At 37.9% G+C, this 16,952-nt stretch overlaps 1 protein-coding gene across 1 annotated transcript in view; it reads left to right on the top strand.

Moving 5' to 3' along the window:
- LOC145991583 (T-box transcription factor TBX20-like) overlaps nt 1-16,952 on the top strand; it is a 170,410-nt gene that overhangs the window by 128,434 nt on the left and 25,024 nt on the right. The window contains exons 3-4 of the mRNA XM_083127635.1: nt 13,347-13,463; nt 15,472-15,634. Coding sequence (XP_082983761.1) covers nt 13,347-13,463; nt 15,472-15,634 — 280 coding nt within the window. The remainder of the gene's footprint in view (nt 1-13,346; nt 13,464-15,471; nt 15,635-16,952) is intronic.

Genomic DNA, 16,952 nt, shown 5'->3' with positions numbered 1-16,952 from the left:
AACAAAAGAAAGAAGAAGAGAGGCAAACCAATTCCCTGTGCATAGCACCGTGCCATGTAGGTACACATGGAAGATGGGGAAGCAGCAGTGGCACAGATTCCATGTGCCTTTTTGGAGGGATGTGGTGAAATTAACAAACTTCGTATCTATCGCTCTAATATATTCCTGTACTCTTGAAATTGATTTGTTGCTGCTGTGTTGATCAGAATAACTACTCAAAATATGTGATATGTTCATAATGATCGTTCATCCATGTAGATGCACATACCCACACTGCACAGTCGTTGAAATAAGATGTTATTATTGACACGTTCATAGATTTATTTCAAGTATTATTTATCTATTAAACGTATTATTATATTTATTAATAATAACTTAATAATACTCAGCGGTGAACGATGAGACTCGGTGAAGTACACAGACTCCTCTCAGGTACAGGGATAGTGTTAGGCAAAGACAATATTCACAGCACAGAGAAATAAAACCACATTGCTGCAGTAGATAAACTAAAAGGTTTTATTCTTTATTTATGGCAATTGTAATGCGAATATACTTGAGACGAAAGCGAGGATTTCGCTTTGGCGATGAATCGACTCAACTAAAAACGCATCAACTCAATGCATGGCTATCGGCATGCCTATGATAACATAGACCTAGGTTGCGCCCCGAACTACCACACCAAGAGATATGCAATAATAACCGAGCCAATATTTGCTTTTAGCCTTTTAGTCGAAATTAATCATTAGGCTAGCTTTATTTCTTAACGAATAATGGTTGCAGTATTGTGCATAGCATCAATGTATGGCTATCGGCATACCTATGATTGCATAGGCCTAGGTTGCGCACCAATACCAAGATGTGTGCACAACACCGAGGGGTTCTTTTTAGGTTTAAAATCTTCGTCGATCCGTGGCGAAAGTGTGTTATTTCTTACGCGATATCCTCGCTTTTATACTATTTCGAGAACACAGATTCGAGTACAGATGAATCACTCACTATTTACAAAAAGATGCTACCAACAAAACTGACATCTATACATGTTTACAAATACAAATTCGTATAGTGCACTCTCTCTCAAACATAAAGATACATTAAATTACCCATAATGTATCATAAAATACAATAAACAATAAACAAAAGATATACATTACAAACAAGGAACATTATTACATATAATAACAATGAAATTACGCTTCCTTTCACAAAAATAAATATATTAGTGACGTATTTTCTACTGGTGACGTCACATAAAAATATGGATCATATCAGTACTTTGATTCTCACCTATAAAAAGGTGCCGGTACGGCGCCCAGAAGCACACCTAGGCATATATGTCCTGGAGGGGGGAAGAAGTTTAAGTCCAATTTTGCTCAAAATGAATTTTGTTTATTTTCTTGGTCACTGAAGTGGCCCGCATAACTGGTAAATACAATATAGGTAGATTAAATCTTATCTCTAACCTAACCTAACCTATGCTTTTCCTCCTCCTGCAAAATCAAATATTTGGACTTACAACTCTTTTACTACCCAAATGACAATGACAAACAAAAATTTAAAGATTTGGAAATATTAATATACTAAAAGTATAAACGCACATGCAATAAAAATGCATTAAAAATAAGTTTTCCGAAAAAATCCGCTTTGTTCATTCACTAGTTGGCATCGGTTGTCTTCTGTGAGTATATTTTTTCCATTAAAAATATTTGAAGGGCAAGAAGACACTCGGCCTGTACGTGGTATGCCACCCACATTCTCGATCTCGACGATTGTGGAGGTGATGTAGTCAGTACCACTCTGCGGTCGTCTTCGTCTTCACCTGCAAGGGTAGCCCTCACCTACCCATTCTAGGAATGGTGGCCCCCAGAACAGGTTTGGGCAGAGATATTGTCGGAAAAATATCCCGCGAAAGAAAACCATGTCGCTCAGGTGCACACAAACTGGACCAACAAGGCTCTTAAAAATGAAAATGAATTTCGGGTAGAGACAATTTAATTTATATGGCAATGTATCATTTTATCTATAATTAGGGATGTGAAGTTTTCGTTTTAATGATAACACCGATAAGTTGAGGGAAGCAAAATAAAGTATTTAAAATGTATTTGGGTAGGTTAAGGAGACAAGTTTTCGGTGTGTAGGAATCGCGAAATAACGCGAATTACGCCATTTTCAGAATAACACCGAATTTTACGCGAAAAACGCCACGAAATATGCAATATAAACTGGGGATAACGCTTCTTCTGTTCAAAACGAACTACCTGAAGCTCTATTCTGTCATTTCTAATGTAGCTGGTGATAATTCCATTCAAAATAGATTATCAGGCTTCATTTATTGCAGTTTGGCTCACACATGACTGACTGGGTTTAATTTCGTCCTGAAATAGAATTCGCTCAGGGGGAACTTCCTAGAAGGAAAATTCCGTAGGAACGGGAACATTTTCAGGGAGAAGCACCTCTTGTGTTTCGGAGGGGGGGGGGGCGTGTATGTGTGTGTGTACACGAAACTCTTGTAGAGGTTTTTTTTTCATTGTTAGGGAAATGTGATGTGTATGATTGTGTTTCAAGATTTGGGTGTTATCATTCAATACACATTTCATACTTAGGGGCTGATGAGATGAAATAGTTTTCCAAATGGAAGAAATTTGGTCATTCCTCACAAAGGTAAGCCATATTTTTTGTTTGTCATTAAAACTAAAATTTGTCTGAATTTTCCAGAATTAAAACAATGTGAAAATCTTAAGCATAGAAGGAAAAGTAAAAATGAATGTAAAAGAACACCGAATTTTGGCTTAAACCGTGAAAAATAACACCGAATTGCAGTAAAAAATAACATCGAAATTCAGAGGAAAATAAAACGAAAACTTCACGTCCCTACCTATAATAAGTTCTTCACAGAAACGCAAGTACTTGAAATTTAAGCAGTTAGTTTTTATTTTTTGGACGAAGTAGCGAATCAATGTTTATAGAAAAATGCCATCTAAAAATTCTAAGAACGACACTTTCCTGTTGTTTCTTATTACTTTAATTTCATATTTTTCTTCGTTTTGTGCCACTTTTTTCTAATCGTCACGATGAGATTAAAATGGTGGTTACATGAAATTGATGAGAAATCGATTTTTATATTTGGAAAATAAATGTTTGTTCTATATCCAAAAATATTTCCCGCACATTTTTCGTTCTTAAACATGTTTACTCCATCTTTAACTTACTAGAAACATTTTCATTTCCTCGCTTTTACCTTCTCAAAATTATAATTCTACTCGACCACGTTACCGCCAAACTCGGCAACTCCAGGATCATACTTGTTTGGTACACCTGGGATATAGCTAAGTTTGTTCCATCTTTATCTAATCAGTTCGTAGTTTATCCTCGTTTTAGCGATCAAGCAAGTAGCAAAGTGACGAAAATTACAAAAACAGAAGTTCAAACACATATTTGACGGACGTCTTTCCCTTTGTAATATTTACCTCGCACTTCTTTATGTAAAATTCTATTCTTATATTTTTACTAAAGGAAAATATTTCACTTTTTAGCAAATTTTATAATTATTCTCTTCAAAAACCAGAAAATCTTCCACTTATCCTCGAACGATATTTCCCGATCCCTGTGGCGGAGTGGTTGGCACAGATCGCTACGATGTCAGGGGTACCACGTTCGAATTCCGACCTGGGCATGGGTGTTAATCAATTTCATCAATGGTAACACTATTAGGCCTTGAAAAACTCAATATGCTGACCAAGGCAGAAATTTATTTTATTATAAAACATAAACTAAACTTAACGTTTCAACCTTCTAACAAGGTCTTCTTCAGACTCTGCACCAAGTACAAATGTCTTGGTTTACGTTTATGTTGTATAATAAAATAAATTTCTGCCTTGGTCAGCATATTGAGTTTTTCATATCATTTAAACAAGGCTTAATGGTGTTATATTAGGCCTTGTTTCCATGTTTAATGAAACACTCAAAACGCTGACCAAGTCAGAATTTATTGTAATATAGAACACTGTAAACGTAATACACTATAAACGTAAGTTGAGTTTTTTTTCAGAAAAGATTCACAGTGTGAAAAGAAAAAATAAGAGGGACAATAGTTTTTCGAAAGGAAAAAGGAACATGTTACCTATGCTAGAAAAAGGAAAAGTAGCCGAAAATATCGTTTCACTTTCTTATCCAAAATATCCCCCCCCCCCTATTCGGTGGGAAATTCCCCCTGTGCAATATTTAACATCCGCCTCTTTCGATTTCTTCCTTTGCTTCCTTCCCTAATCGGCGACGGCGCTGAAGAGGCTTCCAACAAATTGCCCATGGAAAGGGGAAGGCGGATGGACAGGTGTGAAAAGAGGCTGGTTTTGGGAAGCAGTTTGTCATGCTCGTCGGGAAGGCGAGAGGGGGAAGAGGGGGGGAAAGGGTTAAACAGATGCAGACCACTTTTTCAGTGTCAAATTAAGGGGGAGATGCTTCTTAATTATGACGCCGCTCTCTCTCTCTCTCTCTTGACCTACCGCTTTCTTTTTCCTTTTTGGTAGGAGGACGAGGTAATAGTTCCCTTGTCACCAAGAAGGGCATTCCCTAGATTTACGGTGGCGGAGCGGCCTCTGTTCTAGAAGAAATTAAGTTCCTTGTGCATGCCGTCTTTATTATATGAAAAAGTATGCATTCACGTAAGAATTCATTCAGTACAAGTGGTCTTGCTAATCTCTAATTGGTGTTATCTCTCTATTTTTTTGTGGAACGAAGGGGAAGGGTGTGTAACTCGAAGAGGAATTTTATCCGCTAGTATCTATTGTAAGGTAAAGTTGTGAACACTGCTTCGATTTCGACGGTTAAGGGGCCTCCGATGGCGCAGTGGTAGCGTCGTCGCTTTGCAATCAAGGAGTCCCGGGTTCGATACCCGGTGAAGTCACATAGTGATTCGGATCCCACTTTAAACTATAGGTCCCGATCAGCCTAACTGTGCATAAAGTAGACTTAAAACACCAAATCAATCAATCAACGGTTAAGGAGTCGAGGCTCAAATAGCAATCTATTTTTTACATTCTGGAAATTGAAATCGAATAGTAAACTTCAACCATTTTATTAATATTCTGGTATGTACAGAGTAAAATAAAAGCTACTAATATCTACCTTCTTGAGGAATAACGTAATAATGTTCAGAATAAATCGGAACGTACATGCAAGCAAGGCGGTGCGGCACAGTTATTGTCCTATTGGACGAAATACACTGGTGCACAAAGTTAAAGTGCACAATACGAAAATAACAAACATACGCTTCTCCACGGCTTGGAAAATAGCACAAAATGGTCGCACGAGTTTAACGCGTTAAACGAGTTATGGTAACTAGCTGTCCCATAAGTGCTTCCGTGCGTTTCTTGAGTTTCATTATGCTGTCCCAAAAGTCGCGTTTCGTGCAAGAACGAGATTCACCAAACGCACGGGCCAGGAGGCTGGTTTGTTCGGTGAGAATCGTCTGCTGCTTTCAGACATCGCGCGTGCTGATGGAATCAAACTGCACTAGTTCGGAAAATATATTATAATTTTAACAGATAGCGATATGAAGCAACATGCACAAGATAAGCATGCCTTAACCGTTCTTAAAATGTGATTAAAATTAGTAACAGTGTCCACAGTAGATTTTATTTTTGCCGTAAGGACCTTTACTTCCGCTGGACGCCATGTGGAAATTTTCTCTAAAGAAAACGCTGCGCCTGCGCTTTCTCCTAGAGTGTCCCATAAGTCTGTAAAATAACTGGTTTCTCCAGATTCAGGAGCCCAGTTATTTTAGTTGAATGCGTTCGTTTCGTTAAGACTTTCGGAACGCACCCTAGGTCGGTACGTACGTTTCGCGTGCAGTGGTGGTTCAACGCAGTGTTGCCACATGAAGGGAAATTTCCCTCTTGCAGGGAAATTCGGACCGAAATTTTAGCCAAAAGGGAAAAGGGAATTTCGATGAAAAATACCACAATTGCAGGGAAATTTTAAGGTCATCTGAATACATTATTACAGTTTATGTTAATTTCGAATTTCATATCCACGTATTAATGTTATTTATTTATTTTGCTACTCCTACTTGTTTCTGCTCCTGTAAGTTTATTGTACGTTGCTTTTATGCATCTTTAGATAAATAGTAACGATGAGGATTAACTAATAAATGGATTCCTGACCAGGATTCAAACCTGGGACAAGGGACATCTGGTCAGGAAGTGATGAAACTGAAATGTGATTTTTTTTAAAAATATTTTTTATTCGAACGAATAACAAATTCAACGGAATACTTAACTACTGCTTCCGCCACCACCACTAATAATGTTGATGCTACTACTACTAATTATTATTATTATTATTATTATATATTTGACAGTTGGGATTAAGTTTCGCGGCTCCAACTCTGCATTTCTTTGCCGCCATACCATACGCCTACCATCCGGCCCAAATAAGTTGAATTTGCTTTCGTCCGAAAAAATGACCTTGTTCCAGAAGTCTGCATCGTAATTGCGGTGGTATAGGGCAAATTCGAGGCGCTTCTTTCTGTTTATTGCACTATCCCAAAATTTCTTCCTTGCCACGCGTCCATGGTAGGCATTTCGTGGGCATACATTACGAACTGTACTGGAGGAAACTTGCTTACCTCGGTCTTGAAGGCTTGCTGCCAACGTCGGAACACTAGTTTTGGGGTCCTCTTTGATAGTTCGCAAAATAAACCGTTCGTCTTGCATAGTGTTGCCCACGAGACGAGACGGGACGAGACTTTGGTCTGTCCCGTCCCGTCTCGTGAAAATGCTGTCTCGTCTCGAAAATATTCGTTTGTCCCGTCTCGTGTCCCGTCTCGAAGGGTTCTGTCTCGTCTCGTCTCGTCCCGTCTCGTTTTGTCCCGTCTCGTCTCGTAAAAGTGATCCGGGATATCATGCCAACAAAAGCCAAAAGTAGCAGAAACACGAAATATTTTTTCCGGAAAGTGGGATACCGCTTGGTTTATGCTAGAAAAGCCAGCGATCAGCTACCGCGGGAAGCCGGACAGGTTGTAAGAAACACGGTATAAGTGAGCAGGGCGTGCCAAAGGGGGGTTGGTGGGGGTTATAACCCCCCCCCCCCCTTTTGGTCCAGCATTCCTAAAAGAAAGAACGTCAAAGGTAGGCAAATATGACAAAATGAGGGCTGACTACCAAGAAAAACTACACATAACCCCTCCCTTTCGAAAATCCTGGGCACGCTACTGTAAGTGAGTGCTCTTTTTCATTACTGGTATACCTTTTGGAAGTCTTGAGAAATGTATTCCAATAGACCTTATTTCTTTCTGAATGTCGAACTTCCTTGCACTATGAAAATGTACATTTTTTCTTTAAATTCTAACTTGTCGCTGGGGAGCAACAAAAAAGTTTTTAAATGTGTAGTACGAACACAAAAGATTATTTAAAATTTCAATATTTAGTATATTACAAATAGAAAGCATTTATTGTTCTTAATATTGTTAAACATCTTCTATGACATAAGTTTCAAAAAGTGTTGCTTTGTGATATTGTGCTGTTTCTTATGCTCAGCTTATGACGCACATACGTCTTTGTTTTCCCGTTAGCCTCTAAGTCCGGTACCACCACCGCTTCATCTAATTTATCCTTCGGCAGACACGCATCTAGAAATATATGTCGGGGGAGGGTGTCTGAGCCAAGTGTTTCAGAAAAAATGATAATAATAACATTAACGACAACAATTAAGCAAATGTTTAAATTAATGCATTAATATAATTCATAGGTCTATTCACTTGAATATGTAAATTAATCAATTGTATTATTGTTATTGCATGACATGTTACAAAGATGGTAGAAGAATAGTAATATAACAGCACAAATATTAGCTAATATCTAGCTTACGTGTAGTTAAGATTGTCAAAATCTGCATAAAAACAGCTGTCCTGGCAAGAAAATTAATGTCAAAAAAGGTGATGAATTGAACATTTGCTGAATAACAAAAAAAGATGTTACATCCAGTTGACGAAAAATAAAGTTCCTGATTAATATTTTATGCTCATTATTATAAGTAGTAGCGTACATAAATCTTCATTCAAAGCAGTATGATCCCAATAGAATCTTTGTTTTCTAGTAAGTTCGGCTGGAATATGTAACCCTCGATTATGCTAAACAAATATATTTTTTGTTTAGCTAGAGCAAGGCCCCAGGAGGATGCAAGAAGCCTCTCCTGCAAAAGTGTATGTTTTACGAAGCGAAGAAACGTGACAAAACCACCACGTATGGAAGGCAAACCTGCATTAATTTTATATCGCACGTTTACAGAGCCGTGCCTCCTGAAGTTATAAAAATCCCAACTTCAATGATTCTTTTAGACATGCTATAGTTGAAAAAAAATATGTTTAGATGGACCCAAAGTGCATCATTATCATATTATGCATATAACGTGTTATTGGAATCAACATATTTGTGTAGATTGGGTGCCTCCCCGATGGCGTAGTAATAACGTCGAGGTCTTGTAATGAAGGGTCCTCGCGTCGATACTCAATGGAGGCACAAAGTGGACCGGATCGCACTTTAAACTGTAGGTCGGTTCGCGATTTAGCCTATTTGCGAATCAAGTGGACTTAAAAAAAACAAACAATATCAACCTTAAGAATATTAGAATAAACCAATTCACCCGCAGGTAAGTCAAATTTCACATATTCTTCTTCATCCTCGTTCATAGACTTCCTGCAATACTCTTGTGTTGCATCCCACCAAGTGCGAAAAATGTGAAGTTATTATTTCCCCGTACTGCGTTATTTCTTTTCATAACAGTAAGGCTAAATTCTCGTTTTATCTGAACTTTTAAAAAATGTGCAAAATACGTCTCTATCCTTAAACAATCACCCTTTCCCATGTATGTGTAAAATAATCCCACTCTGTCTCAGAAAACCTCTTCGTAAGATCAAATGAAGGAAACAACTCTCAAGTCTCAACAATTATAAATTTTTGCTTAAATTTCCTATCATTTATACAAACAGTAGCACATATCACGTCCTTTGGTGCAACACTGTCAACAGCTAATATTACTTTCCTCGTCGTAATAAATTTACTTCCAACCAGTGACGGCGCCAGGGAAATTTGACTGGGGGGGGGGGAGGGCTGGCAACAAAATATTGTAAGGGGGCAGTCACATTAAAACGCCAGAAAACACTACACACATATATACTTATATAATAATTATTATAATAATAATAATTATTATTATTAGAATTATTATTATATTCATGTATGGTGTTTTGTGTGTGTATTTTATTTAGAGTGGACGTTTACAGCCTAAATTTACTTCTTGATTACGAGTTTATCTCCACATGATTCGTTTTAATAAAGACATTAATTCTTTTTTATTGGTAAGTTGCGTTGTCTCTAGTGGCCTATTTCAGTATTGGAAGACATTCATAATTTTATAATTCATCGTCTTTCTTGAGATGAAACTACTGATATAAATATTTAAGTTATAAGATAATAATATAAATGATGAAAATAATTCTTCTAAGAGTTTAATTTTCTTGCAAAATAAACGTGACGTTGGAAGAAATTAATCTTCTTAAGTATTAGAAACAATGTGAGAATTCTCCTGTAGGAGAATTCTGCTCTAGGTGCTTTGGAGAACACATTGCGCACCTTTGGTAGGTCCAGGACTTGACATTTCTTCTCAATGGCAAGAACAGCCAAATGAGGCATTTTGCATCCAGCATCCTGTTTCGAGCAAGCCTTTTCAAAGATTTTAAGGACAACCATCTTCGTAACGCTGAAGAGTTTTGGGCAAAATTTGTGTTTCACATTCAGGGAAATGTTATCACAGGATAAAAAATCAGACAATGGTTACAGTTATCTCAGAATTCAAGAAATATTCTGACCCTGGCAATACTTACTCTTACTCTACCACTCCAGCGTATGTTTATGCTACACAATTACAGGCACGTATGGAGTTCGTGGGAAGAAGTTCTTCGATTTTGATATGTACGAGAAAGAGCGAACCTGCATCTAATGATTGAAGAGTGGCAAATCCTAATAAGCGTTCTTTTACCTGCCGCGATATGTTTTGAATCGAATTTTAAGTGTAATTTGCATTTTAAGGTTCACGTTCAATACATTTCCAAATAATATCCCCTCATTAGCTTCAAGAGTATCGAAGAAATCCCCTTTGTTAAGGTTTGCCTCAGACTCATCATCTCGAAATTGAAGTCCCTGAATAGTAAGAAACCGCGATGAATCCACAATAACTGACATGTAGTGTCGGTTTTTCTCCAATCACCTTTGGTCCTGGGTTCGATACCCAGTGGAGGCACTTTAAACTAGAAGTCCAGTCCCGATTAGCCTTACTGTGCATAAAGTGGACTTCAAACGCCAAATCAACCAACCAACCAAATCTTGAATCAACTTTGAATGTCTTTTAATAATTAGCGTTGTCATTAACGACCACGATTAGAATAATTTGCCCGCACTACAGATGATGTCTTGTGGTCCTGAAAATATTCGTGATGTTTTAAAATCATCCACATTCAACACTTTTTCCCAGTTCTTAAGACTGGTTAAAACTTAGGTTAATCTCGGCTATTACAGGACATAAATGAATGAGAAATCACCTATGCCCAGGTCGGCGCTCGAATCTTGGACGAAGCAAATTAATATTTATTAATCAAGTTGGTATTATAAGCAGGAAAGTGATATCATGCAGAATACACCACTTTGAAAAGGTAAAAATCGTCATACTCTTATAAATGAACTCTTATTATTCGATATTTAATTAACTTCAATTGGGGGGCCGGGGTGGGGGGGGCGAAGTGTCTGACATGGGGCGTCCCCCAGCCCCCTCTGGCGTCGTCACTGCTTCCAACCCTCTAATAACTTCGCAGCTGATAGCCTCACCTTCGAAATGGAAGCTTGTGTGTCGGCGAATAATACAAAGGACTTGTGTTCACTGTCCCTCTTTCATTCAAAGTCTGCCGTTTTCCTTTACAGCTTTTCCTGCAAAACTTCCTGTCAGCAAGCAAACCAAATTACAGAATTTTTATTGCCCTTCCCTTGCACCAACTTTCATTCCTACTTTAGGCCTGGATTTATGGCACGTACCCGCTACTGCAGGTCAACCTCGCCCTATGTTTGGTGTTTGCCCCCTGAAGCAACGGTGTCCATTGTTCAAAGCGAAACCTTTGTCAGTGGGGAACGGCGAAAAATAGTCTCGGAATACACCCTGGTCGTAAACAAGCTCCCGCCACCCTGACATTGCTGTCAGCTTCCCTCTGAAGTTCGATAAAACTACTTTGTGAAATGTGTTTAATAACGAGTGAAAATGTTACTACATGTATTTTGAACATAAACTTGAAGGCTAAATTTACAGAATAAAAAGAACAGCTACAACATTCCTTCATCTGATTTACAGAAAGGCTAATCGGGACTGGACCCACAGTTTAAAATGGGATTCAAATCACAATGTGCCTTCACCGGGTATCGAACCCGAGACCCCTTGATTACAAGGCGACGATGCTACCACTGTACCCGGGGAGTCCCCTCATAGAACAAAGTTTCCTTCTACGACGATTATACAGAACTTAGTGCAATTCCTTCATTTGTAATTTATTCTATATCAGCCTCAGTATTTCGTTATTACAATCCAAGGAATAGTATTCTCCTTAAATAAGAAATAAAGAAAAAAAACATTTGAAATAATCTTCAAACGGACGTAAAAAAATCGAATCCAACCACCTGCAGAATGCCTGAGGGAAACAACAAGAATTTTCTCAACAAAGACATATCCGAAATTTCCATAAGATTCTAATAATTTCGTAACCCGTGCAAATAATGATGTGGTAAAATCTTGTCGTGGTTCCCTGTAAACATTAAAATCACCAAATCATTTCTTTCCATATTTCCCGTATTTTCTCCTCTTTAGCTCTCAGCTGTTCGCAGTGGGATAATGCAAGATTATTTGTCCCTAATTATCTCCTTCTCTTAGTCTTGCTTATATCTTGGACTCCTTAATAACTTTCCCAACAACTCCTTATCAATTTGTACTTCCATGTTTCCCACAGTGTTTTTCCTACTTCCTAATAACATTCACTTCTGTACACCCTTTGATGTAAAAATTAAATAATAATAATAATAAACCCTATCCGTCGGTCCGTTTATCTTTCCAACCTATAGAGCTGAGACTATTTTTACAAGATAAACCTCGGACTCAGACACTCCACGATCTTTTGGCCCCTCCTTCCACCTTCTCTACCTGCCCTTTTACTTGATGTTATTCAGAATTGTATTAGTATCTGGAGTACTATCGTAACATAAAGTTATTAACCTGGAATATTTTTTTTTAAAAAAATGGGGAGTAACGCTGTGTTTCGAAAGAGTATAGGAAATAAGTTTAGGTATTCATTCATGCCTCTCTCTCTAGAATAGTCTTCTTATTTTGACTTAATACACGCTTATCAACGTTTCTAATTGAAATATTTTATTCCAAGCAAACAAGTATTTGCAACTGATTAAAAATTTTGCTTTTATTTTTTCGAGACATTCGAGACGAGACGAGACTTTTCAAAAGCCGTCCCGTCCCGTCTCGTGTCTCGTCTCGAAAACGAGACGAGAAAGGCATTCCGTCTCGTCCCGTCTCGAATTTCAAAAGGCTTGTCCCGTCTCGTGTCTCGTCTCGTTTTCGAGACGAGACACGAGACGAGACGGGACATGTCCCGTCCCGTGAGCAACACTAGTCTTGCACAGAAAGAATTTTGGTCGTCCACACCTCGGCTTATTTTCTACTGTTTTTCTTTCGCCAAAGCGATCTATGATCACGTGCACTGTTGATTTAGGAATTCCGGACAAGCGTGATATTTCCCTTAACGATTTGCACTGGTTGTGTAGCCGGAAAACTTGCCGACGTTCACAAACGGTGAACTCTCTCCTTCCGGGACCCATGTTGCACTATCGTGTTCAATGAGGCGGAGCTACTGCCAGTACTGAGACTTCCGAACTGACAGCTGTGAGCCCAGAGGTTGAATGGGTCAGTGGTATGTGTATCGCAGTCCAGGTTTATTGATCGTGATTCACAGGGGTCCTTTTTAATGTTTTTTACTAAGTGTCCAAAGACTTTCTGTGACCATAATTTGTGGCATTTTATGATTGTTCATGGATTGTTTATGTTTTGATATTTTTATTTCGTTGTTGTGCCAAGAAAGAAAGAACTTGAGGTAGAACCATTGCACTTTTATCCCGTTCACCTACCATCATCCACAACGCCAAGAGTGTCCAAACACTTTTTACACTCACTGTATATATTTAATTATATTACGACAGGCAACTTGAGCCCCGTATGTTCGCAGGATAAATTCGTTTTTTTTTTGTTTACAGGCGGATGTTTCCAACGGTTAAGGTGCGGCTAAGTTCCCTAGATCCAGAAGCGAACTACATCGTGTTCCTCGACATTGTCCCTGTGGATGACAAGAGATATCGATACGTTTATCACAGGTAAGGCGGGACTTCTGAACAAAACAAGGCTGCGTAAATATAAGTATAATAATAAAATACGTTAATTTCCTTTTTAGGGTTCAATGGTGAATGTAATATCCATAGGTGCGGTTTGAAAGTTACGTAGATTCAGGTAAATCTTGCAGTGATTATCAGCACTATGTTAGTTGGTGCAGCATACATATTTAAAAGAAAAATAAAAAAAATATATAGGTTTGAGAAACAAATTAAATTAATTTTCTGTGCACTGAATAAAGTACGTACAGTCACCGACAATAAAAATGGGACACCTAGATTCTGTAAGGGTTATGTGTGTTTCATAACTATACGGCGATAAGTGGATTTTAATACCAAATTTTCAATGGTAACTTCTACCACCGCCGTATAGATAGGCCACACATATAACGCCTTGCAGGGAAGCGAGTATTTCAGGATCTAGGTGTCCCATTTTTATCGCCGGTGACTGTACGTACTTAACATGAAAATAGTTAAGACTTTGGAAAAACCTACAAGAACAGAAAGCGCCATTTCATCAATTATAATATTTTCTTTATTATGAACTTTCCTATTATCTGCAGCGCTCACGAAAATACAACCTAAAAATGTAAAATTTGCAGCCATTTTCAAAGATGGCGGCATACTTTTCTACGGAGACTAGATATCTGGCGACACTTGCTGAGAGAATGAGAGAACCGTATGAAACATATTTAAACAAAAAATAAATTTAAAAAAATGTTTTTATTCTACAACAACTTCACATAACTAGAGCTCATACAGGATGGACTAAAAGTGCGTAACTACCCCAATAAAAGACAAACGGGCAGACACACACCAATCTAATGTCACACCGACACATGATATAGACGAAGAATAAAACCATCTAGGCCATGCTTCCAAATGACCACCTTCTTGAAAACCTCCCACCATCTTGGAGTCAACTTCATTTTCATAAATTAAAAAGGTGGTCATGTTACAAACAAACTTGAATTTATACGGTTGTTGATTCAGTGAATAATCTGCTTTGTGAAGCTTTAGTTTACAATATTTAGAAGAAAAACGTCTAAATATGGACCCCCTTTTTATTGTTGTCATTTTCGGAGGAAAACAATTAATATATCAAGCACCTGTCTTTAAAATGCATATCTATGAAATATGTACTTAAATGTAATATCATGCTAAAGTATTGAAGGTCTTCATTTTTTTTAAAAAAAAGCAATTTCCAAAAAATGGTAAAATGATGTATTTCAAAATTGTGGTCTAAATATGGGCTACTTGTGACAATATCACAAAAAGGAATTAAAATTTAAAAGAACAGTCATTTATCGCTAAAACATTATACAATTCATATTTATGAATAATATGTTGTTTTGAAAATCACTCGGAATGGGAAAAATCGAAATTAAGAGAGACATCCAAATATGTGTTTAAAATATGATCTCAATATTAGACCTCATGTCATAGCTCATATTTAGACCATCATGCTATTTTTCTTCTTCAATTTATTTTCGCTCTCTGTGGTACATATTTCACAAACAAATTATGGCATTATTAAAGCCCACATTTGTTTTATGTACCGCTAATATCATAACCTATGCAAAGCAGATGAGAATTGAGAAAACGCTGAGTTAAAACATACCTGCAAAAAGATTTCGGAGGTCGCAATTCTATAACAGCGTCCAAGGCCGAAACTAACCACCACTTACTCTTGCGAATTGGCGTCGCAACCTTTGTCCTTGACAGATAACCAGTTCCAATAGCCTCTGCCAGGTTGCAGCACCCGGGAGCGCTGATAACTCCAAAACCCATATTTAAACCTTCGCCCATATTTAGACCTTCTCCTCTATCCTTAATAAAGGAGGTGAATGCCCTGATGGCCACTTTACGTAGTCTATACCCAGGACTGCAACCTGTTTTGGCTAAAATTACAGTAATGCTTACAAAATTCTCTAGTCTCAAATTATTCTATATCCGGTGTTTCGCAAGCTGTAACTTATACCTTGCATTGCAGTTCCCAGTGGATGGTGGCAGGCTCAGGTGACCCTCCCCTCCCGCACAACTTGTACGTCCATCCCGATTCTCCGGCAACTGGGCACCTTTGGATGGCGCAGGGAGTTGTCTCGTTCGACAAACTGAAGCTGACAAACAATCGGAAACCTCTTGTCCGAGGGCAGGTACGTTGTAAAATATGTAATATAGCATATGATAGTTCATAATAGTGTATTAGTGTTGTTAGAAATTGTTGACACTTTCAGTGCTCCGTTCAGAATGTCTAGAAAAGTTTCTAAAACCGACACACGTATTTAAAATCCGGAAACTGGTCTATAAAAAAATGGTTTTGGGATTTACGAAATAACTATTGCGAGGGCACTAGTACGACTGAAATGAAAACAATTGTAGATTTTTCATGGGATTGCAAACATTTGTCAGTTTTCAACACAGGCTCTTTGTTGATCTTAACATATTTTCATAACCTGAGTAAGTGCCTGGATACTTTCAGAAAAATGAACTATGTGTTGCGTGTGCGTGTACCATTTTTTGCACTGCTGTTTGGTCAGTTCCATGTGCATCTGTCCGCGAAGTGATGCAAAAGGAGAACCTTCTCTTATGTTCATAAACCTGTTAGAGTAGTTGACAGGCAAATTGATCATGAATTTTCATTCACTAAAGAATTTCCATTGATTTTAAAACCTTGCAAAGTGAGAGCGGGAACCGTATCACCAATCGCCTCACACGTATGAAATCCGTGCAGTGCATTTATATCTTTAACAATGGTACATATGTATAAATATTATTGAATGGTTCAAACTAAAAACGTAAGTATAACTACTGAATATACTAACAGTAAATCAAATATGGATTTTGCTTCAGTACAATATAGGTGAAGCTTCAGTTGTCCTTCATGCTTATTGTTGGACTTACGAAAGTCAAATATTCATAGTAGTCTATGTTAATGTTAATTTTTATGGCCTACCCTTAGATATAGCTGTTAGAGATTTATCTGGTGATCACTGACACCAACCTTATGGCACGGGGAATTTACCTACCATCCCTCCCAGCAAGTTTTGGAAAATATCTTCTCCCAGATTTGCTGAACTGGTTTCGATGCATCAAAAGACAAACGGTCTGAAACAAAGTTCTAAATTAATTTAGAAAAATAGTAGTTTTATTTACACTATCGTGATGTGATCAAAACTAATCCCTTGTGTTGGATAAACCTCTTCTTCAAGCTCCTTCAGCACTATACAGTGTACATGCATTATACGACATACACGGATTACATAAAGCACATTGCACATGCATATATGCAGACTCAAGGGACATTCCAATAGGGATTCTTGGATGTCTAGGAGCAAAGATGTGCGTGCACACATATTTTGTGTTTCTCGAAACACATTATTGAGCTTCCTATAATAATATTTCTCCCGAGAAACTTTTCAGAAATATACAATTGTATGAGGCACAAAAGGGCATGAAGCGCAGGCAAGTTTT

Source organism: Lepisma saccharinum, chromosome 1, assembly GCF_977018435.1.
Source record: "Lepisma saccharinum chromosome 1, izLepSacc3.1, whole genome shotgun sequence".
Classification (NCBI taxonomy): domain Eukaryota; kingdom Metazoa; phylum Arthropoda; class Insecta; order Zygentoma; family Lepismatidae; genus Lepisma; species Lepisma saccharinum.
Note: the sequence above shows the minus strand (reverse complement) of the source record. Positions and strands in the feature narration are given on the sequence as shown.